Genomic DNA, 21573 nt, shown 5'->3' on the forward strand with positions numbered 1-21573 from the left:
GCCCGGCTCTGGTGTGACCCCAGCCAGCCCCTGCCCGGCTCCGGTGTGACCCCAGCCAGCCCCTGCCCGGCTCCGGTGTGACCCCAGCCAGCCCCCGCCGGCTCCGGTGTGACCCCAGCCAGCCCCCGCCGGCTCCGGTGTGACGGGGTCGGGCGGCCACTCACTCGGTCGGCAGTCGTCGATGTCCGTCTCGCAGTTGGGCCCCGTGTAGCCGGCGCGGCAGCGGCAGCGGTAGCCGCCGTTCGTGTTCTGGCAGGAGGCGCCATGGCGGCACGGACTCTTCACACACTCGTTGATGTCGACCTCGCAGGTCTGTCCTGGGGGAGGGGCCGGGGCGATGGTTCAGCCCCCGGGGACACCCCAGGAAGGAGGGGCTCTCTGACTTGCTACCCCGGAGTTTGGGGCCAAGCAGAGGACAGAAATGTGGGGTGGCGGGGCCCCGCCAGGCCCATGTCTGCTTCCAGAGCCCCCCGCAGGTGGCTCTAGCGCCCGCAAAGACGGGGAGCCCGCACACCTCCCACCGCAGGGAGTGAGCCCAGGCAGGAGGCCTCACCTTGCCAGCCCGCGGGACAGACGCACGAGAAGCTCTCGAAGTCCTCGGACTCCTGGCACTCGCCCCCGTTCCTGCAGGGGCCGGGGGCGCACGGGGCCAGCACCACCTCACACGTGGCTCCTGGGGGCAAGGGGGGCAGCGCTGAGACCCAGGGAGCCTGGCGCAGAGCGGCATTACCCCACAGCTGCGCCCAATGGGGGGGGACCCTGATGGCCTCTGAGCCACCAGAGCCCCTCTGACCGGCCCCGTGGGGCAGGAGGGGGATGGGGCTGCACCGGGGACCGTGGGCAAGTTCCTGGCGGAGTCAGGACCCAACCCAGGGGGACACTCGGCCCCAAACCTGTCCCCACAGGACACAGCCCGGGCCTCCACCCCTCGGGAGCGCCTGTTCCCAGCCCCACACCCTCTCCAGGTCTCCTGTAGCCCTTAGGGCACCTCCCCAGGGCTCCGGGGCCACAGGCAGCCAGTGCCCGGTCACTGAGGCCACCGAGCAGAGGCTGGACAGCAGGGGAGGGGCCCAGTCCTGAGCACCCCTCCCTGTCAGGGAGCACCCATAGCATGGGACCCCCACACAGGGAACAGAGCCTCGCCAGAGGCGGGTCACACCGGGGCGGCTTTCCTCCACGAAAGCCCAGTGGACGGCCTTCCTGTTTACAGCGGCGGGGCCGATTCCCCGGGAAGAAAGGAAGCGCTATCTTCCCCACAGCACATTATCTCCCTGGCCTGCTGGCGCGATTTTCCAGGGCCTTTCTTTCTATCTGTTTCCACGGTGACCTAGGCAGGCAGGAAATTCGCCAGAGCTTCCGACAATTGTGCGGAGGGAAGCAGGAAGGGGGCAGACGGGAAGCAGGTCAGCACAGGCCGGCTCCTCCCCACCAGCCCCACCAGCCTCCGATACTGTGTCTCAAAGGGACCTGTGCGTCCCAGGCAGGGGCCCCTGGGCGGCTACCGGCCGCGAGCTGCCTCACCAACGCAGGAGAGAAAACCCAGGTCCCCAGCTCTGATCAAAGAAAACACCGCTCTGGCCACAGGCTGCCTTGTGTCACGGGAGACACCAGCACAGACAGACACCCCCCCACCCCCCTCCCGGCCGGACAGGGCTCTCTCTGGACACCCAGGCTCGTCAGCAGGGAGGCCCGAGGCTGTCCCCGGTGGCAGCGCCCTCGGCCCGCTCCCAGTGGCCCCAGTGGCCGTAGTGGCTGTGGACTTCCGCTTTGTAACACCGCAGATCTTCCACGGAGGGGACCGTCTCCTGCGACCCCGTTGGCCGTGCCACCGGCAGACACTGGGACGCCCAGGGAGACGCCTCCGTCTCTGCTCAGCGCTAACAGAGGGCTCCTTGTTCCCCAACACAAAGAGGGCCTGCCGTCAAAGGAACCCCTCCGGCCTGGCCATGGGGGGGGGGGCAGTGCGGCCCCCAGGGGCCCACGCAGTGTGGACGCTGGGCCACGGAGCCCGGCAGGGGCCCACGCAGTGTGGACGCTGGGCCACAGAGCCCAGGCCCAGCTTCTGGCTCTGCGGCAGAGCACCCCCCTACCCACTGGCAGGCCATCCGAACGGCGTATTTGGGACGTGTCCATTTTAACCTTGCTGCCCAGAGTCCTACATATTTGTGTGTGACTGGCTATGACACCTGCGGAGTGAGGCCCAAATGTGGCCAGTCCCCAGGCTCCACATGGGTAGCGGGACCTCTGGGCATGGCTCCTGAGTCCCAGGCCCCAGCCCCCGCCCTCACCTGTGTAGGGCAGCGGGCAGTTGCACGTGTACCCAGCCACGTCATCGATGCAGGAGCCCTGGTTCAGGCACGGGTTAGACGCACACTCGTTGATGTTGGTTTGGCAGTTGGGACCTGGAGAGAAGGGGCCGTTGGTCGGTGCGCCCATCACCCCAGGGGCTCCAAAGGGGCCCCTCCGCATCCCCCAGGGTGGAGGGAGAGCCTGGCGCCATGCCTACCACAGAGGGTCTGCCCCGAGAGCAGCAGGTGCCCATGGCGGTCCCGCCACCCTGGGGCCACTCTGCGCCCGGCCCCCGCCCGGCCCCACTCACCGCTGAAGCCCTCGCGGCAGGTGCACACGTAGCCGCTGGTCATGTCCCTGCAGGCGCCCCCGTTGGCACAGGGGTTGGACTCACACTCGTTGTTGTTGACGTCACAGTTGGCCCCGCTCCACCCGGGGTCACAGTCACACTTGTACCTGCAGAGGTAACCACGGTGCCGTTCAGTGCGTGGAAGCTCCCGGCCCTGGCAGCGCAGAGGGCCCAGCCCATCCCACCCGAGGGTCCGTTCACGGGATGCCGGCGCCCGCCACCCCCTAGACAGCAGCGTGGGTCTGGTTATGCCACGCCTGGGACAGCACCTCGTTCAGGGCAGCGGTCAGGAGGCCACCTGCCCCTCACCCGCCGCGTGGCCCTGAACACAGAACACGGGGTCCCTGCCCGCATCAGCAGCCCCATCCACACGGCCTTCGCGCTGCCCACACCACATGGGGGGGGTCTCTAGCACTCAGGAAGCCAGCCTACGACTCACTACGGGGACGGACGCCCCAGGGAAGGGCTCGGGCCTGCACACAGCGCCCGCGTCACATGCCCATTACAGGGGCCGGGCTGTCACCCATGCGTCTGACCAACCAACCATAAACCAGGTTTCCCGAGATCCGCTCCTCGAGACGGACACTTGCCAGAACGGCTCGCAGAGCTCAGGAAAGGGGTTCACTCGCTCAGTGAGTGGTTTAGTGCGGAAGTTTGACCTTAGGAACAACCCAGCAAGAGACTCTAGTGCTCTGGGCACCGTGCTCCCAGCACCTCCAGGGGCCCTCGGCCGGAAGCTCTCTGAACACCATCAGTTAGCGCTTTTCCTGAGGCCCCACCCCCTGCCTGGAGCGGGGGAGGGGCGGCCATCACACCGCTGGCTCCCAGGCCCCCATCTCTGGGCGCTGCCCCCGCACAGACCCGGGTGTGGGTGACGCTGCCCCTTCCTCCTCTGTGGAGTGTGAGCAGCCAGGACAGAGAACAAGGTGGATGACAGCGTCACACGCACGTGCGGGCTGCTGTCGACACACAAGCGTGTCCCGGGGCCCGGCGAGGGCCCTGCTAGCACCTGCCCATGAGCGGCACCCACTCCCGCCTGTCTGAGGCTCTGCGCAGACCTCTCGCTGGCCCGCCGCCCTCCCGGGACCGAGCCCCCGCCCGCACCCACCCGTTGAGGCTGTCCCGGCAGGCGCCGTGGACGCAGGGGTTGCTGCTGCACTCGTTGACCTCGGACAGGCACGTGGGGCCGTGGTAGCCCTCGGGGCAGCGGCAGGTGAAGCTGTTGATGCCGTCCTCACAGGTGCCTCCGTGGTGGCAGGGGTTGGCCGCACACTCGTCGATGTTGACGTTGCACATGCTCCCTGTAGGCGGGGAGGGAGGTTCAGATACCCACACGGGGCCCCCAGGAGAGGGGGCAGGGGTCTTGGTGCACAAGTTCTGGCCCCTCAGAGCCTCAGTTTCCCCTGTTAAACCGGGGATACCACCCATCACCTCTCCCCAGTCCTTCTGAGGTAAGTGGGGGCTCACAGAGGAGCGCAGGGCCAGCCAGTGGCCCCAGGGGCCCAGGCACCAGGCTGGGGTCAGACCACCTGCCCAGGGACACCTCCGGGGCAGACACAGGGCGCGAGCTACGAGTGTCTGCCCTGACTAGGGACAAGAGGCTGGAGGGTGCCTGTCCTGGTCCCGTTCAGAGTCCCAGGCCTCCAGTGGTCTCCGCCACAAGCGGCCACGGCTGGTGGCCCCAGAGCTGGGCCTGCACTCTCCCACCCCCTGGGGACCTGGCTGAGTCGCTGACCTTGACCTGGGCCCCTATGGCAAGGGCTTGAGGAGGCCTGGGAGGGACAGTGTGCCGGCCGCCCCTGGGCCCCAGGGCCACTCACCTGTGTAGCCCGGCTCACATGCACACTCGTAACCGTCGATCTTGTCCAGACACGTGCCCGAGTCACAGGGGCTGCTGGCACAGTCATCCAGGTTGGTCTCACAGTTGGGTCCTGGCGGCAGGCAGCACTGGAGGTCAGGGCCCGGCCCCCCACTGCCCCTTCCCGCCCCGGCCACCCCCCCCCCAAGGCACCTGTGGTCCCCTTGAGGCAGAGGCACAGGTAGGCATTGTCACGGTCCTGGCAGGTGCCGCCGTGACGGCAGGGCTGACTGTGACACTCGTTGACATTGGTCTCACAGTGGTGGCCCGTGTAGCCCGGCCGGCACAGGCAGGTGAAGGTGGCAACCCCGTCCTTGCACGACCCGTAGTGGCAAGGGTCAGGGTCACACTCGTCAATGTCCACCTCGCAGTGCGGCCCTGTGTAGCCTGTGGGGCGAGGCCAAGAGCACTCAGGGTGGCTGCTTCCGAAAAGTGCCAACCACAGCTGGGCTCTCCGGAAGGGGGGGGGGCATGCTGCAGGCTCATCACGGGACCCCCCCCACCCCCGCCGCCCCGTCCCCAGACCCGAGAGCCTCCGCCGGCCGGCCCCGCACCTTCCGAGCACACGCAGGTGTAGGTGTTGGGCCCGTCCAGGCACTTGGCGCCGTTCTTGCAGGGCGTGCTCGCACACTCGTCCACATCATACTGACACAGATGCCCCGTGAAGCCTGCGGCAAGGGCAGGGCCACCGTCAGATGCCACAGGTGCCGGGGGCCCCGTGGCTGAGCCCCAGCCGGACCGGAGCAGGGAGCTCCTCCCCAGAGCACGCTCCGGCCAGGGCTCAGTAGCCCTCCTGATCTCCCCTCTTGCTCCCTTTCATCTCTGGCCTCTCCAGGAGGGGTCTTTCCTCACTCGGACCCCAGCTGCCGTGGTCCCAGCCGTGCGGGGCTGACTGAGGCCCCCCACTCAGCATCTGGGACAGCTGATTTATACCTTGCACGGCCCACGGCTCTGACCGACAGGGCCTCCTGAGTCCTAGCACCCTGGACCTACAGACCTCCCGCCCCAGCTCCTCGACCCTCCCGTCCTGTCCCCTGCGGCGGCCGAGGGGGCGCGTGCACACAGCAGGCGGACTCTCTCCCAGCCGTGAGCCCTCAGAGGGCTGGGCTGGTATCTCCTCACCACCTAAGCTCCTCAGGGGCCTGGGGAGTATAATCCTGCTTCCGAGGTGCCCTTCTCCGCACGAGAGCTCCAGCAGCAGGGAGGGTTTCTGGGTCCCCGCCCCGCTCCCCAGCCTGGCCTGGCCCCTCCCAAAGCCAAGTCCCTGCAGCCTGGCCCGGGGGACCTGTGAAGAGGCTCCTGCAGGACCAGGCCCAGGCCTGCATGTCGAGCCCCCAGCGGGGTGTCCTTGCTCCTGGTGCCCCTGCCCCGTGGGGGGGGGGGGCTTGGCGGCAGCCCTGCAGGGCACGGCCTCACCTGTGGGGCACTCGCACAGGAACTCATTGATTTTGTCCACGCAGCGGCCGCTCTGCAGGCAGGGGCTGCTGGCACACTCGTCCGTGTTCACTTCACAGTGCACACCCTCGTAGCCTGGGGGTGGGGAGGGGAGGGGCACAGGGGTCTGTGAATAGCCCTAGCAACCCCCCACCACAGCTCGGGGCAGAGACCATGATGCCCGGCTCCAGCTGCCCGCAGAGGCGCACGGCCAGCACCTTCCGTACCTGTCCTCCTGGCTCACCCCACCCCCCACCCGAGCCCCGGTGCTGCTCTCTGGGCCAGCATGGAGACTGGGGGCACAGAGCGGTGGCTCTCCCAGGCGCACTCCTGCGCCCCCCGCTGGCAGCCGCCCCGCGTCCCGGGCATGCAGGTGCCCTGGAGCCCCCGCCCCGCGTCCCGGGCGCGCAGGTGCCCTGGAGCCCCCGCCCCGCGTCCCGGGCATGCAGATGCCCTGGAACCCCCGCCCCGCGTACCGGGCATGCAGATGCACTGGAACCCCCCGATCTGGTCCAGGCAGGTGGCGTCGTTCTGACACGGGTTCGAGATGCACTCGTTGACGTCGACCTCGCAGCGGGGGCCCGTGTAGCCCTGCAGACACTGGCACTCGAAGGAGCCCAGCGTGTTGATGCACTTGCCCGCGTGCTCACAGGGGTTGGCGCCTGGCGGGGGGCCGGGCAGGGGGGGCAGCACCAGTGAGAGGCTGCTCCAGCGCCCCAACCCCCGGACCGTCTGGGGCATGCCCAACCCCCCAGTGGACTGGTAGTTCTCCCCGATGGGGGGGGGGGCATGCCTCCCCCATCAGACCAGGAGCCCTCTGGGGGCAGAGTCTCTGTCCCACAGACTCCCCACCCCTGCCCCCGCACAGCCCGGAGCGCACCCAGCGAGCACTCGTCCACGTCCTGGCTGCAGGCCGGGCCCGTGTACCCCGAGGGGCAGGTGCAGATGGCCTTGCCGTTGACGGGGTTGGTGTCACAGTTGGAGCCCTCGTTGCAAGGGTTGCTGATGCAGGCGTCGTTGAGGTGGCAGAGCAGGCCTGGGTGGGGCGGCAGCAGTCAGCGGGGCGCGGCCTCTCCCGGCCTGGAGACGGCGGCCAACTACACGGGCCGGGCCTCCCGCGGCTGCGCTGCCCAGCCGCCCTGCCGGGCCCGCGACCCTCGGGGTCTCCTCTGCGGGCTCCACAAGCCGCCAGCTGTGCACCCGAGCGAGGCTGCGCACGCCAGGGAGCCCGCAGAGGGGGCGCGTCCGTGCCCCCCCTCCCCCCGCGGCCGGGGCGCTCACCTGTGCGGCCGTGAGGACACTCGCAGTAGAAGGAGGCCACGCGGTCGTGGCAAGTGGCGCCGTGGAAGCAGGCGGCGCTGGCGCAGTCGTCCACGTTCTCGCCGCAGTCCTCCCCAGTCCAGCCGTTGACACACACGCAGTTGTAGCCGCCGTGGGTGTTGTGGCAGGTGCCGCCGTTCTGGCAGGCGTTGGGCATCAGCTGGCATTCATCCACGTCCTCTGTGCAGTACTGGCCTGCGGGGTCCAGCCTGTCAGGCCTCAACCACCGGGCCTCCACCAGGAAGCCTTCCCAGGCGGACTCCTGCCCCCACTGCAGACTGGACCACTGTCTGCCCTGGGCCCCTGGCCCCCCGGCCTGGACCCGCTCTGCTCCCATAGCTCCGCTGTGGGCACAGGTGCTCTGGGGCGCCCACGCTTGTCCGCCATCCCCAGATGCCAACCCCGGCTTGGCCGAAACCCAGGGGACCCGACCGTGGCGCGGGGCTGCCTGGGGGCCGCACAGAGAAGCTGAGGGTGGGGTGGGGGCCTCAGAGCCCAGTCGCGGGCAGACTGCCCCGGGTCAGGCCACCCTCCCTGGACCAGGCTCCCCGTGCAGGCAGTGTATCGGGCGGGGGGGCCCGCCCAGCTGCTCCCCTGCCCCCCCCCAGCTGCTCCCCTGCGCGCACCTGTCCACTCAGGCGGGCAGCGGCAGTTGTAAGTGTTCACGCCGTCCACACAGGTGCCTCCGTTCTCGCAGCTGCTTCCGGGGCAGTCGTCGAAATTCTCCTGGCAGTTCTGGCCGGTGAAGCCTGTGGCACGGTGAGCCGGAGCCCGGTCAGGTCCTGCCTGTCGGTGCCCACCCAGCGTCTGCCTGGCTGGACCCACAACACGCTGCTCTGGCCCAGCCGCTGCACCCCCAGGCCTGGGGGCCCACGGGGTCTGAGCCCCTCCCCTGCGCTCCCTGTTCCCTGTGTGACCAGGCCCCACACGCCAGAGCCCACAGGTGACATGTTCCTCTCGGAGGAGGCATTGTACAAACGGCCCGCAGACAGACGGGGACTTGGGGACACGTGATTCTGGGTAGCGGAGCTCCCAGAGGCGCTGTAAGCACGTGAGGTCCTGTGCTGGGGCTCCCGGAGCCCCCGGGGACTGCCCTGGGGCTGGGGAGGGCGCCAGGCAAAAGCACAGAGAAGACAGGGCCGACACACGGCCCCCGGCTTCCCAGGAACAGAGGTGTGTGTCTCCCCCGCAGGCCGGGCCGCCCGGTCACCTCGCCGTACCTCCATGCCAGTGAGCTATCAACCTGCTCCACTCCCGCCAGTTCAATCATCAACCGAGAAAGGTGCGCCTGGCAAGAGCCCAAACCTACAGCCAGTTACTAATTAACGCCCGTCCCGGGGCGCCTTTGAACCCGTCTCCTGCCTGGGAGAGCCAGTCCCCTCCCCCTGCGCCCCCCGCCCCCCCAGCGCCCCAGGGGGAAAGCTGCAGTGGACAGCGTCTGAGAGGGGAGCCCCGACTCCGCGCCCGGAGCCCGAGTTCTGACGCCCACGTGTGTTGTCGGGGCCCTGAGCGCGCCCCCTCCCCCGCACCTCCGGGGGTCCCCCACGTGCCGTGCGGCACACAAGCCGGGCTGGCCCAGCTCCAAGCACGGGTATCCTCTGCCCACGTCCTCCAGGCCTCACTGTGGCCCCTGGACGGCAGGCTTCCCTCGAGACGTGCGGCTGGATGTGGAGTCCCAGGCCCGAGGTCACCAGGCCAGCATAAAGGCATCTGAGCCCAGAACCCAGGGGAGGGCCTGGCGAGTGGGCTCAGCACTCAGCCCCCAGGGGCAGCTGGCCAGGCCGCAGCACTGGGGGGGCCAGGGGGACGCCCAGAGACACCCAGGAAGCGCACGCCCCTCGAGTCTGCACACAAAGCTGGCTGGTTTGGTGGCGAGGCACGGGCTGAGCGGCGGGCAGGCAGGCAGAACACTTCCCCTTTGCAGGGGCCGCTGGGTCAGTCCTGTCATGTCACCCCCAGGCTGGCGGGGCCGTGCGTGCCCAGGACCCAAACCCCACCGACCCCGGAGGTTTAGAAGCCTTCCGTATTCGTATTTTTAGATCGGCAGCAGCAAAATCGACTCGAAAGCTACCGTGGGAAGGCCAGCCCCTACAGCAGGGAGAGTGGAGCCGCTGGGGGACCAGCAGTGGCGAGTGCCCCACACCAGCCCCCTCGTCCAGGCCAGACAGGCCATGAGGGGGCAGCGACGTGACCACAAGGAAACAAGAGGCCCAGGGAGGCACAAACAAGGTGTCCTTGCAGCTGCGCCTCGTTCCGGGGAATTCAAGGTGAGGGGGCTCAGAGCAGGGCAAAGGGCCGGGGGCCACGAGGGGTGGAGGGAGCACCCCAGGAGGGCACATCCGTCCAGCCAGGCTCACCCAGGAGTCCGCCTTGGGGCTGCAGGGACCCAGGTCCCTGGCACGGAGGAGAGGTGTTGGCGGTCCCAGCGGACCCCAGCCCCAGGCAGAAGTGACCCTAGGCCAGGCCCCTCCTCACGGGTAACCCCGTTTCCAGACCCGCCCGCTGTCCTGGGTGGGCCGGCCCGCACCCCCGGGCTCCCTTGGGCGGTACCTGGCAGGCAGGCGCACTCGTGGGTGGTGTCCCCCGTGGGGCGGCAGGTGCCCCCGTTCTGGCAGGGCGAGGGGCTGCAGGGCACGTACGGCAGCTCGCAGTGGGGGCCGGTGTGGGAGGCACGGCAGGCGCAGCGGTAGGAGCCGACCTCGTTGTGACAAGTGCCCCCGTGGCGGCAGAGTCCGGGGCTCTGGCTGCACTCGTTGACGTCCTGCCTGCAGGTGGGGCCGTGGAAGCCGGGCGGGCAGCCGCAGATGTACGAGGCCTCGAAGGGCAGGCACTGGCCGCCGTTGGCACACGGGTTGGAGGCGCACGGGTCGGCCTGCTGGCACATCTTCCCTGGGGGCGAGGGGGCGGGAGGGCTCGCACCGGTGCCCAGGGGTGACGGCCAGGCGCCATGCAGCCCGGCACAGACCTAACAGCACCGGACCCCATGACAGATCAAGGCCATCTTCCCGTAGAGGAGGACTGGCGTTCCCAGGGTATGTGGCTGGCGGGGGGAGGTGGCCTCCCGACCAGACCCAGAGTGTCCCCTCCAGAGTCCGTGTCCCCGCTGTCAGAGCTCCCGATACAGGGCCAGCACAACCCTGGGGACCAGACGAGACGCGGTCCCCCTCCTCACAGGGGCAGGGAGCGGTGGGGTCCCTGGAGCAGAAAGTGGCCAGGGACTCGAGGGCGGAGGTCACGGACTGCGGGAAGCCCGCCATGCTCTCCCAGCAGGTCTCCGGCGAGGGGGGGGGGGACGGGGCCTCACCAGACCAGCCCGGGGGGCAGCGGCACTTGTACTCGGTCAGCGTGAGCAGGTCGCAGGTGCCGCCGTTGCGGCAGGGGTTGGCGAGGCAGGCGTGGTCCTGGGGCGTCAGGCAGAGGGGCCCGGAGAAGCCCAGGCGGCAGGTGCAGGCGTAGTCCACCAGGCCGCTGCGCTCCACCGCGTGGCACGTCCCGCCGTTCTTGCAGGGGGCGCTGAGGCAGGGGTTGGGCGCCTGGCATCGCTGGCCCGCGAAGGCCCCGCTGCAGCTGCGGCAGACACGCGGAGCGTTACCTTCCACTGGCTCCCGCCCGCCCGTCACCCAGCGCTGGGGGGGCGGGGGGCTGTGCCGCGGCTGTCAGACCCCACCGGGCGTCACGTCCTGGGACCAGACGCAGGCGGGGGCTTGCACAACCTAACAAATGTGCCAAACGCCATCAGGCTGTGCGCTTTCAAGTGGTGAGCTGTACGCTAGGTGAATTTCACCTCCATAAAAAAGAACGATTATGTTAATTGGGGGAATGGGCTGGAGACTAAAAGGCTCCACAAGGCCGGGCCTGGTTTCAAAAGTCTCGTGAGCGTCTGTGTGGCCACCGAGGAGGGGACCCGCAGGCGCACCCCGTGCCCAGGGAGGGGCGCTCTGAGACCCCTGTGTGCCGGGGGCTTGTCTGCTCTTCCTCGAGCTGCTCCAGAACCAACGCGCCTTATTTGGGTAATGAAACCGTTCCCAGCTCTTCTTCTTTCTTTTTAAACTTTTTTTTTAACGCTTATTTATTTTTGAGAGACAGAGAATGAGCTGGGGAGGGTCAGAAAGAGAGAGAGACACGGAATCAGAAGCAGCTCCAGGCTCTGAGCCGTGAGCACACAGCCCGACGCAGGGCTCAAACTCACGAACCGGGAGACCATGACCTGAGCCGCGGTCGGAGGCTCACCCAAAGGAGCCGCCCAGGCGCCCCCAGCTTTTCCTCTTTCAATACCAGACTCCGTTTCCCCCTCGGGTTCTGGTCTGCACGTCATGCAGGCAACATCCGCTGGGAGCAGACAAACCCGTTTCCCAGCCAGAGAAATCGAGGTGCACCGGGAGGAGCATCCTTCCCGAGCTCCTGGCCAGCCAGCCCGGGGCCGCGGAGCAGCGGGGGCGTAGGGGTGAAGGCCTCCATGTCTGCAGGGTGTGTGCCCTGCCCCAGATCACGTTGCTGAGGCCCCAACAGGAGATCAACAGGGAAGACGGCGGGTTCTCATGGGTTCTTTGCAGGGACAGGGCTCAGCACATGCTACCCCGCCTCAGGGGCCCCCTTGGCCACCTGTTGGTCCAGCTTCTGGTGCCTGGGCCATAAATTGCCCGTCAAGGTCACCTTGTGACCTTGCACTCGAGGAGAAAGCTCAGGAAAGGCTCTGGGACCAGCCGGGCATTGTTCTTCCCAGGGGCGAAGCCTCTGAGGCAGAACGGGCCCCTGGCCCGCCCCCAAGCCGCAGCGGCCTGGGAAGGCAGCCCTAGGCACCGGTGGGCGGGGCTTCCTCCCGCTGGCAGGAGGTGCAGAGGGGAACCTTGGTCCCCAGATGAAGTGGGTGCTCTCCCAAGCAAGGAAACACCCCCTCTTTCGGAGCCCACCCCGAGGAAGGGGCCACCAGCCTGCCCAGCCCTCCGTGTCCCCCCTCCCACCTGCCCCAGGGGCTGGAATCAAGCCTGCATGGGGGGGGCGGGCCTCTGAGGGGCTGGGGTCTCGGGTCTCTGCATGCCTGGGAGGCATCTGTCTCGGGAGGCTTTTCTCTGCGGCTACAGCTTGGGTGAGGCCGAGGAGGACGACACAAAATGGCCACTGGGGCCCACCATCTGTTGTCAGAAGCCAAAAGTCCCAAACCAACTGGCTTAAAGAAAACAAGTCGCCTCCGGGGCCCCATCGAGGGAACTCAGGCCCCAACGCGGCTCCCGTGAGAGGAGAGAGAGAGGAGCCGGTGTCCTCACCCCTGCACGGCCACACTCCAGGAGTCTGGGGAAGGGGCACTGGGATCCAGTTACAGTGCCTGGTCCCCGCCTGAGTGGCACTGTGGGCTCAGAGTGCAGCAGTGGGGGATGGGGGGGGCAAGGCAGCGCCTCCCCCACCCTATCAATGCCCTCCATTGTCAGGCAGGCGCTGGCCACCGCTCACCACTTGCAGAAAAGGCTCTCTTTTCTTTCCCAGCCACTGACGGAGGGGGAGGGTGGTGGGTACTGGATAGAGGGCGCTTGGTCGTCAAAGCAGGGTGGAAGCCCGCCTTATCCACACCCCCCTTTCCCTCTCTGAGCCCTGCTGGCTCGAGGGGAGGGAGGCCTTCGTGGTCCCAGGGGGGTCCCCAGCCACCAGACCAAACTTGTCGGGACGCTGGGTGCCCCCAGATGCACCAGAAGGGTCTGCCCGGACGCCCACCCCAACCCTCCAGCCACAGGACAGGACCCTGTGAACAGGCCCCGCCCCCAGCCACCCGGCCCCGAGTGGGGACCCCGTGGGAAGACTGTGGGGAACCCACCTGGACGGGTCACCTCCTAACCAACGAGGCTGGGTTATGCTGGGCCAGCAAGGGGAAATACGCCAGTAAATCAGGCGCCGGTAGTGTGGACAAAGGCTGGCCAGGGAGCAGGTGCGCCTGTGGCCGGGGACGCGGGCGGCAGCTGCTCGCAGCCGGGCGCGGCGGGCCGCCAACCGGGGCGGGCGGGGCAGGAGCCACAGAGGCTCCTCCGTGGGGGAAAGCGGCAGCTGAGAAGGCCCATTGTCTTCCAGCCCCGGCCCCGGCCGGGCGGACCCTGCCGTGAAGGCACGCCGCCCAGCCCCGCGGCTGCCATCAGCCGTCAGCCAGCCGTCAGCGCCCCAGCTTCGGGCCGGCAGGGCCACCAAGGAGGGGCGGCCCCTGGAGATGGAACAGTAGAGGCAGGTGCCTTGTGGGGGGTGTGGGGTTCGAGGTACAACCGGGCTGGGCCGGGAGCACAAGCCAAGAGGAAGCACCGAGCCCCGCACCGAGCGTCCGGGGCTTGAGGCCTGTGCCGACGTCGGGGCCAGTGCTGAGGGCTATTCGCCCCCCGCTCGGGGGCCCTCCAGCCCCAGGCCACTGGCAGTTGGGCCCTTCCTCCTCTGCACCTGTGTGCGCCTCTCCTGACCTGGCCAAACACTGGCGCTTTCCGGGAACGCACACCTGGGGCTCCCCCCTCGGCCCACACCACCCAGACTTCCCTGAGCGGCCAGGGAGGACCATGAGGCCCCTGCTTGGACGTGGCCCTGGGGGGCTGGTGCAAGCGCCTGGTGGGGACGGGCACGGGGCTTGACAAGGAAGCCCGTACCCCGCAGCTGCCCGCCCCGCGCCCCTCCTCAAGGAGCCCACCCTGCTTTTGCTCCTGCACCTGCCTGTCCTCCCGTCCTATGGGCAGCAGGTGAGGGGCAGGTGGGGCGGGGGCTCCAGGGGAAGGGCCATGGAGGGGGCCTCTAGGGGGGCGGGCTGCCGCAGACATCCTGCCCCGTGAGGAGCGCCAAATGGCTGCCGGGCCTGTGGTCCCAGGGACCGCTTTGTTCCCGCCTCAGTATTTCCACTGTGCCGCCCCGGCCCCGGCCCCGCCCCCGCCCGCGGGAGCTGCTCCGTAGAAATGCAAGTCCAGGGAGCATCCGGACGCTGCCTCGACCTTTCACCCGGGACTAATTCTAAATCGCGTTGTTTTCTTTTCTAAGCTAAGCGGCCATCTGCCACCCCCAGGGGACAGACGATAGCTCCCAAACTAGGAGAGAGGGAGGGACTGTACCCAGTTCTGCCCTCAAGGAGTTTGTGGTCCGGGGCTGAGCAGGGCCCTGTACCCTGGCCAGCTGGTGGGGGCCAGGGAGGTGGCCCCTCCTCTGTCCGCAAGAGGTGCCCCCCGGGGGCACAGCTGAAATGTCGTTCCAGCAGAGGGACCTCGGGGGTGGGGTCCCTGCCTCTGTGTGCTGGGGCCTCAGTTTCCCACGAGTGCAGCAGGGTGGGGGTCAGGGAACTGCACGTGCCCCTCCCTGGAGACCTCACCGTTTGGGCAGGGGGACTCACTGTAGGCAGCCCTGGGTCTGATCTGTGCATATTCTACCACGTTCCTGGGGTCAGGTGGGCTGGGCCAGCTGAGCTAGTCTGTGGGGACACAGGGCTCCCCCTGACCCACCCGGCCCAGGCCTGCAGGCCCCACAGCACAGCCTTGCCCACTGCACCAGCCGCCGTCCCCTCCCGAACCCACTCCACCTCCGCAAGGTGGGCCCATCTCCTGCCACGGCCACCGCCCTCCTCACCAAACACCTGGAGGGGGCTGCCTGCTCCTGGGGAGGCCTGAGCAGGGCTGGGTGGGGAGGGGCACCGCCTGCAGAGGAGTGCCAGCCTAGAAGCCCCCTCCCCGCATCACCGCTGCTGCCCCTCCTCGAGCTTTCTGCCCAGGAAGCAAAGTCTGGGGTCCTTGGGCTCCTGCCACACAGGCCGGCCAACACCACATCATCAGAGTCCCTGGTGACCAGGGGCAGACGGGAGGCTCCTCTCAGAGCCCAGTCCTGCTGTGCGAGGCAAAGGCCAACCAAGGCCCACTGCTTTCCACACAAACCACAAACCAGGGGCCGCTGCTGGGCAGCCAGGCCCCCTGCCCCTGGGCAGCTCGGCCACGAGTTTCTGAGACCCCTGGCCTGGGAGGAAGAGAAGCACCCCTACGTGGGCCACCCATGGGTTGGGTGGGGGAAGCTCCCGTCCCCCGGCTGCAGGGGCAGACTGAGGCCAGGACGGAAGGCATCGGACCCAGGGGCCCCAGAGGTGGAGCCATGAGAAGGGGGTCAATGAGCTCAAGTCTTTCTCTGGGCAAGGCTTGAGGGCGTTCCCGGGACCTCAGCCCCTCCTTGGGCAGAGGCCGGTCCAAGGCCCCCCCATACCCCAGCAAGGAACCCCGTTCTTCCAGGAGGGCCTGCTAAGTGCTGATTGCTCACTGCCAGTAGGTGGGGGCAGGGGTGGGAGCGGGAGAGAGGGGTTGGGTTCAGCTACCACTGGGACCTCCCCAACCTGTGCCCTACCTGGGGAGGGGGGAGGGGAGCAGGGGCCATTCCCGCTGGCAACAGCCAGGACAGCTCAGCTCTGGGGAGCAGAGCCCTCAGGAGAGGGGAGACCTGGGGCAAGGGCGCTGACCCCCTGCCCTCACCCCCAAAGTCCCCAGGTTCCTCTCAGACCCAGACACCTGTCCAAGGGGCGGGCTAGGACCCTGCCAGCGCCTCTGCGGGGCTCAGTCCCTCCCTGCCCCCAGACAGCCCTCTGCAGTCTCCTGGCCTCTCCTCTTTCTGCTTCAGCTCCTCCCCCACCTGACCTGCAATAGGGCACAGGGTAGGGGGGACGGGTCTGCAGGGGCAACTACGGCAGGGTTGGGTGCCTGGTGGGCCTGGGCTGCTCCCAGGGCCTTGGGACAGACCTACACTGCACAGCAGCGCAGCGGGTGGGGGGCAGGGGTGGGTGGGGGTGCGCAGTCTGTCCCCCCCCCCCCAGGGCCCAGGCTTTCCGGCCCCCACAGCTGCTGCTCCTGGCGCTTTGTCCTCAGCCTTCTCCCCGGGTCGTGTCTGGGAAGAGGAAGTGCAGGATCAGCAGGCCTTCCTTCCTCGGCTGGGGGCGTTGGGGGGGAAGCCCTTTGTGGGAGGGCCAACCTGCCTTCCCGGGAAGCCACCTTTCCCACCGCAGGGAAACAATGTCCCTGAATGGCTCATTGTCCCTGTGTCACTCAGAGGTGCCCCACCCTCAACATGGGAAGCACAGCCGTCTGAAGGGAGGGAATGGCCTGTGGCAGCTTCCGGAGCTGGCCCAGCAGCAGGGGGCAGAGGCGACCCAGGCCGGTGGGCCTGGTGCCTGCAGGGCCAGCAAGCTCAGGGTCCCCCAGGGTCACAAGCGTGCACCACGGCTGTGAGACACGTCAGCAAAGTCCCGCTGCATCATCTCCCCCTGAAAATACCCTTGGTCCCCCCTCCCCCAAAAAGAGCCACAAACTAGAGACAAGGTTGGGGCGTGTGTCCTCGCCTGTGTCTACGGAACGCCTGCGGCCCCCACCCCCACCCCCGCCCCCCCATCGCTCAGACGCAGTGAAGGAATCGACAGGCTCACGAGGCCACAGGGAGGGCTTAATCCAAAACTCGATTAATTAAGTCGGCAGTTGCAGACCGAGCTCCAGGCCAAAGCCAGAAACGATTCTGGCAACTTCCCGCCTTTGCTCCCGGGAGCAGATGCCATCTCAGGGGACGGACGTGTGGAGCAAAGGCTGCACCTCCGGCCCCCTCCCCACCTCCCATCCAGCCAGGGTGAGTGCTCCAGGAGCACCTCAGCTCCGCACCGGCCAGGGGAGCGCTCCGGAGCACCTCAGCTCCGTGCCCCGTGTCTTGACAGGACCCCTCACTCAGGCTCCAGGACGATGGGCGAGGACCATTATGCCTCCAGAGAGGCACCTTATGCCCAGAGCGCCCCCTGGATTTGAACGCAACTCTCAACCTCTCCTGCCACTGGCAGTGGCCTGGAGCCAGTCACCCAGGGCAGTCAGAGCAGAGCCGCCCCCCTAGAGGCAGGGAAGGGTCCCGCAGGAGCCCCAAGCATAGAGGAGGGAGGGTGTGTGCCCCCTCCCCACCCCAGATGCCCTGCCCGGCAGGCCTGGGTTTCACCCTTGACCGCCTGACCTCCCCAGACCTGGAGGGCAGGAGCACACCACACACTCGCATCCCACAAGTTCAGCTGAAACACAAAGCCGGGGTGGGGGGTCTGGGGCTCGGGAAGCCTCCCAGGCGGCCGGTGGGTGGGGCTTCTCTGGGTCCAGCAGGAGGGCGGCTCACACTCGTGCTGGGCACCCACCACCTGCCCCCACAGCACCCCTGTCTCCAGGCACTAGGATGATGAGGATGGAGCTCACGCCCAGCCTGCCCCTGCCATGCTCCGCCAGGGTTCCAGCCCCCCCCAACCCCTGACCCCGGGGCTCCAGCACGCCCCCAACCCCAGCAGGGCCCACTGCGGCTGCCCAAAGCCATCAAGGGCATATGCTCGACAGTGGTCCCGAAGGTCACTACCGTCCTGCACCGGTCACCAGCCACAGTCTCTCTGGCCGCCGCTCCTCACTCATGCCCACTGAGCACGCCTGGCCCCACAGACCACCGGGCCCCACGCCCCCCAGGTGTGCACACCCAGCTCTCATCCTGGGCCCAGCGCCACCTCCCAGGTACCCCGGGGCCCAGCAAATACCAGAATCCAGCCGATTACACCAGGCCCGGGGTGGGGCCTGCACGGTCACCCTCTGGGGACACCCGGGTGGTCTGAGACAGGCAGCAGGGGCCCAGGCCCTCTGGAGGGCCTCTCCCCCCTGCAGGGATAGTGGGATGTTCTCGGGCTCGGCCTGACCTTCTGCTCCAGCACCACCTCGCCCGAATGCTGAAGCAGGGCTGGTCTCCGGGAGAGCTTTCTGGATGAGAGCCGCGGCCTGCGGCGAGGGCTCCGGCACAGGGTCAGAGTGACCCATGCACTCCGTCGGGGCAAGGGGGCGGGTGGCACACGGGGCGATTCGGTGTGAACTCACATGAACACAGAGGGCACACGGACTGAGGATGACCCCAGGCAGGCAGCAAGGGCAGCACCTTCGCCAGCCAGCGGCCGTGCGGGGTGCCTCCCTCAGCTCAAGGTCCTGAAGGAAAGGACCTCAGGGAGGCGAGTGGGGAGCCCGAGGCCACAGAGCCCATGTGGGAGGAGGAAGCCTGTGCTGTTGACAGAGCCGCCACCGGGCCCCGTGCGAGCCCCGTGCTGCAACGGGGGAGAGCCCAGCACGGGGCCACCAGCGTACACGGCGTTTCCCCACAGGACGGAAGCCAGGCCTTCCAGCACCTGGAGCCCCCGCTGCTCGGCCTCCACTTCCGGCTCTGTGCCCACCCCCATCGCTGGCCCAGGCTCGAGTGCGCACACCTCGGGTACCAGCCAAGCACGGGCCCGGGGCCCCGGGCCACCGGGGAAGGGCGCCACCGCGCTCAGAGCCCCGGCCACACACGGACACTGGGGCTCACAGGCACGCCTGGCCTCCCCGATCTGAGCCGGCGCTCAACCACAGGGCCGAGGCCACCCTCGTTCCGACCGCTGGAGGGGGAGGTGGGGGGAGGCCTGCCCCGTGGGCCACCCCAGGGGAGCCAGGACCAGCCAGGCCCACAGGTGGAGGAGCCCTCAGCTTGACCCGGAAGGCCCTCCCCCGGGAGGGAGGGGAAGACAGGGGCCCCGAGGGGCGGAAGCGTGGCGGGACCCTCCCCACCGCCCAGTCTGAGCTCAGCATCTCTCTTACTAAAAAGCTGTCGGGAAAAATACACACGCTCAAAACTCTGGCTTCTTCCCCAAACGTCTCATTTCCAGTAACTGTGTAGTTTCCGCTCAGCAACAAACCGATGAAGAGGAAATGGTGGGAGGCAGGTCCCAGCCCCGACAGGGCCCTGCTGCAAAGGCATGGGCCACCCTTCCAGGGGCCGCCAGCGGCAGTCCTGTCCCTGCCCCCGCCCCCACCCCAGCGGCCCAGCCTGGCTGGGGGAGGCCTGTGGTGGCCCGGCGTGGCTGCCCAGCTGGGCATAAGTGGGGGGGGGGCAAACTCCTCCCCTGGGACCCGGGGCAGGCTCCTAACCGAGGGTCAACAGTTGTGGCCCCCTGGGCAGATGCCTGTGGCTCAAGCTGTGACCCAGGCTGGCCCGACCACAGGGTGAAGACAGCAGGAGGCCGGCCCCGAAGGGCCTCCGGGGAAGGGGCAGCTTCTTCCTAGCCTGCCCCAGCGGCCCGTGTGGGTCCGAGCACTCCAAGGGTGGGTGGGCAGGGGTCCCAGAAGTGCTGTGGCCACCTCTCAGACCCCACCCCTCACCGAGGGGTGGACATGGCAGGGAGCAATTTGCTCAGCAAATCACCAGTGTCTACACAGTGATGAGGGGACACAGTGACGAGAGGACTGCTTTCCCAGCTTCACGGAACCAAAGGGAGCACTCAGATCACATGACAGCCAGCCAACCCACTGAGGGGTCGGCTGGGGACAAACCTCCCCCACCCGCTCAGGGCGGCCCCAGACCACATAGCAAAGTTGGCAACGTGGCCTCTTTGGTGAAAAACTCAGAGACCACCCCCTAGCACGGGGCCTGACCTCCCTCGGATCAGATGCCCGGTGCCCACCCGTCTCTGAGCAGGCAGATGGGGCCAGGACAGCTGCAAATGCCCTGTGGCTGAGGGACCTCACCCCGGCAGGATGAGCTGTCTGAGTGAAGAGTCCAAAACAGCATTTGGGCCCGGCCTGATCCCAAGAGGCCCCAGCGCCAGCCGGGGCCTCCCAGAGAACCGGCAGGGGCCAACAGCTGTATCTCAGGGACGCTCAGGCTTGGGAACCACAGCGGTGGCCGTCACAGGCCAGGCTCCCCAGTGCATGCCTCTGCACCCCCATAGCCCCAAAGCCTTGGAAAGAGAACTCCCTCCAGGAACCTGGGAACCCCAGACAGCTCCCATTGCTCAGGGGAGGGAAGCCCCAGGTCGGACCTCCAGAGAAAGACCCAGCCCAACAGAGAGCGGCAGAGGGGACAGGCCGCCTGGTGGGTGGGGCCAGGCCTCTCAGAGGTGTCCACCCACTCAGAGAAGCAGCTTTGCACCAGGGAGGGCACAGGGAGAGGACAAAGCTTACCCTAATTCACTCTAAGGTGTTAATGACAGGCATCCCTGACCCTGGCTGATCCCTGCCCCTGGGCTGCGCGGAAAGTGAGGAGAGTTGTTTGGGGGCCACCTTTGCCAGTGGCTGCAGGGTCAGAAGGGACCACTTGACGATGAAACTCTGGGTATTTCTGTCCCAGAGTTCCTGGGGGTCTCGGAGACACACAGACAGTGACATCCCCCCCCAAGGAAGATGAGTCCAGATGTTAACAAGTCTGTCTGACCGGGAGGAGCTGTCTGTCAAGGGTCCCCAGCCGACTCTGCTGCCCTGAGGGCAGTGTGCAGGGACCCCATCTGGGTCTAAGAGCCAGAGGACGGGCCCCCAGCACTCTCTCAACTTGTATAGGGTCGAGAGCCCCTACCCGGGCTGCACCTGCCAGGGCCGCACCTGCCGGGGCTGCACCTGCCGGGGCCACACCTGCCGGGGCTGCACCTGCCGGGGCCGCACCTGCCAGGGTCACATCTGCTGGGGCCACACCTGCAAGTCTGAGCTATGACCCTGAGAGTCCAGGGAAAGATGTGTTCTCATCCAGAGGAAAGAGCAGAAGCCGAGGGTGGGGCCAGGGGTCCACCTTGCTCCTGCCATGCACCCTCTGCTGGGGCTGTGCTGCCTGCACACCCAGTCCCGGGGCCTGTTGCACACCCCCCATGCAGTGGACACACCTGAGGCTGCAGCAGGCCTGGTGCACCCAGTCCCACACGCGGTAGTGACTAAGGCAACTGCCCTTCTCTCCTGGGCCGCTGTGTGTCCCATAGTCTGGTTCAGAAACATCGCATCTCCTCTCCTGCACTCAGGCCCTGCATCTGCCTTGCCTGCCCCCTGCACGTAGTAAGTGCTCATTAAAAACCTCCCCCTGCCGCATCCCTGCAGCATCAGGCATAGGGGCTCCAGCTCTGGGGCCTGGTGTGCTCCTCCAGGCCGGCCACCGCGTGGGCGCTGGCGAGAGCACAGGCCGTGGGGCCTGTGCAGGGCAGGCTGCGGTGTGCCAGGCTTCCCTGGGCGATGCCCCAGAGGGCATGCCAAGCCCCCTCAGAGAGGTGCTGCACAGGAACACCTGCACCAGGGGACTCCACTTGTGTGAAATCCAGGACAGGCCAGTCCAGAGCCGGGGAGCAGACCGGGGCCTGCCAGGGCTGGAGGCCAGGAAAACAGGACGCCTAGGTAGCGGGCCGGCCTGGAGGAGGAGCACGAGGAGCTGCAGGGGCGCGGCAGGAGGAGGAGCACTTAGTGGGTGCCGGGGCGGCAAGGTGGATGCGGGCCCGAGTGCGGGAGACGACACGCGCAGGACCCAGACCGCCCGAGACAGTGGGGCGGGGGTGTGGGGGGGGGGGGGGGGG

The 21573-nt window shown here is 67.8% G+C and overlaps 1 protein-coding gene across 1 annotated transcript in view; it reads right to left on the reverse strand.

Moving 5' to 3' along the window:
• Positions 1–21573, reverse strand: part of LOC115275832 (neurogenic locus notch homolog protein 1) — a 31727-nt gene that overhangs the window by 5135 nt on the left and 5019 nt on the right. The window contains exons 2-16 of the mRNA XM_029919604.1: positions 10555–10817; positions 9801–10139; positions 7877–7999; positions 7212–7445; positions 6811–6966; positions 6407–6592; positions 5913–6026; positions 5051–5164; positions 4650–4883; positions 4459–4569; positions 3747–3939; positions 2600–2745; positions 2289–2402; positions 554–673; positions 165–317 (exon numbers count right to left, since the gene is read on the reverse strand). Coding sequence (XP_029775464.1) covers positions 165–317; positions 554–673; positions 2289–2402; positions 2600–2745; positions 3747–3939; positions 4459–4569; positions 4650–4883; positions 5051–5164; positions 5913–6026; positions 6407–6592; positions 6811–6966; positions 7212–7445; positions 7877–7999; positions 9801–10139; positions 10555–10817 — 2600 coding nt within the window. The remainder of the gene's footprint in view (positions 1–164; positions 318–553; positions 674–2288; positions 2403–2599; positions 2746–3746; positions 3940–4458; positions 4570–4649; positions 4884–5050; positions 5165–5912; positions 6027–6406; positions 6593–6810; positions 6967–7211; positions 7446–7876; positions 8000–9800; positions 10140–10554; positions 10818–21573) is intronic.

Source organism: Suricata suricatta, chromosome 13 (genome assembly GCF_006229205.1).
Source record: "Suricata suricatta isolate VVHF042 chromosome 13, meerkat_22Aug2017_6uvM2_HiC, whole genome shotgun sequence".
Classification (NCBI taxonomy): domain Eukaryota; kingdom Metazoa; phylum Chordata; class Mammalia; order Carnivora; family Herpestidae; genus Suricata; species Suricata suricatta.